The 1,547-nt window shown below is 56.8% G+C and overlaps 1 protein-coding gene across 1 annotated transcript; it reads left to right on the plus strand.

Moving 5' to 3' along the window:
- The first annotated feature begins 378 nt into the window (after positions 1-378).
- ASCL5 (achaete-scute family bHLH transcription factor 5) lies at positions 379-1,003 on the plus strand. Its single transcript, XM_038748744.1, is given in 2 exon segments — positions 379-840; positions 842-1,003. Coding segments are annotated over 2 exon segments (624 nt in total).
- Positions 1,004-1,547: the final 544 nt, after the last annotated feature.

A 1,547-nucleotide genomic window follows, 5' to 3' on the forward strand; every position in this document is an offset into this window, starting at 1 on the left:
GAGGAGGGCAAGGCACCAAGTCATTTGGTCTGCATGTAGTTCCCCGGTGTGGAAACAGTGGTCTTCCCAAGGAGCCTCCTCAGCAGTGAGAGAGGTCCAGAAAACTCCAGGCAGCCCATCAGCACGTCAGCCATGGCTGGTGATTGGCCACGGAAGCCAGTGAGGGTTTTGGAGATGAGCCAGGAGGGGCTGTGATTCTTGAGGGCAGATCTGGGCTGCCCCTGACAATCCCCTGCACTGTGTGGTCCATCAAACCTTGGGGGCTGGAGAGAGGGCCACTGGCTGGAACAGACCCAACCCATGTGGTCTGCCATACCCAGGGGGTGGGAGGAGCTGGAGGGAGGGAGGGCCAGCCACACTAGGCCCACTTGATTGACCATGAACAACAACTTGTGCCGGGCCTTGGTGGAGAGGCGATCTGTGGCCACGTCCAGCTGTATGCAGCTGGGGCTAGCCCCACCTCCCAGTCACCCCCACCTCCCACCGGCAGAAGCCTTGACCAATGTCCCTTTCCTGCTCTACCCCACCAATGTGGAGCACACCTACTACGACGCCTATGGGAACTGGTTTCCCTATGTCCCTTTCCGTGGCCCTTTTGGGGTCTATGACTACCCCTTCAAGCCGGCCTTCATCCAGAAGAGGAATGAGAGGGAAAGGCAGAGGGTGAAATGTGTTAATGAGGGCTATGCCCGCCTCCGGGGTCACCTGCCCGGGATAGTGTCTGAGAAGCGACTCAGCAAGGTGGAAACATTGCGTGCTGCGGTCAGATACATCAAGTATCTGCAGGACCTGCTGAACAGAGCCCCCGAAGAGCCGGCAGCCGACACCACGGATGGCAGCCCCCCCCCGCAGCCCCACTCTTTGGCCTCCCCCGGCCCCTACCTCAGACTGCCCCAGCGATGATGGGGAAGCCAAAGTGTCTTCCTCTTCAGCCACGGAGTCTTCTTCACCTTCCTGCTTTTCCTCCTCCCCCCTCTGTGAATCAGAGGAGTCTAGCCACTGATCCTGGTCTTTCTGGCCCCTAGGCCTGGGGGTGTCTGATGGGGTGATGAAGGGGAATATGGAAGTCAGACAGAATCAAGGCCCTTCCTTAGTGGTGATGGGTTTGCACTATGGAGGTAAATTAAATAAATGCATGTCCCTAAACTCCAGTTGCCTCTCTGGCCATTACCTCCACTACCCGCTCCCCCGCTTGTCTGCTGTGTGCCCCTGGGCGAGTCACTTGACTTCTTTGTGCCTCAGTTCCCTCGTCTGTCAAATGGAGATTGACTGTGAGCCCCATGTGGGAAGCAATGGGGCTTAATGGATACAGCATGGGTTTGGGAGTCAGAAGGACCTGGGTTCTAATATCGGCTCTGCCACGTGGCTCTGACACTTGTCTACTGTGTGACCTTGGACGAGTCACTTCAGTTCTCTGTGCCTCAGTTCCCTCATCTGTAAAATGGGGATTTAGACTGTGAGCCCTGTGTTGGACAGGGGCCGTGTCCAACCCAATTATCTTGTATCTACCCCAGTGCTTAAAACAGTGCCTGGCACATAGTAAGCAC

This window comes from Tachyglossus aculeatus, chromosome 7 (genome assembly GCF_015852505.1).
Source record: "Tachyglossus aculeatus isolate mTacAcu1 chromosome 7, mTacAcu1.pri, whole genome shotgun sequence".
Lineage (NCBI taxonomy): Eukaryota > Metazoa > Chordata > Mammalia > Monotremata > Tachyglossidae > Tachyglossus > Tachyglossus aculeatus.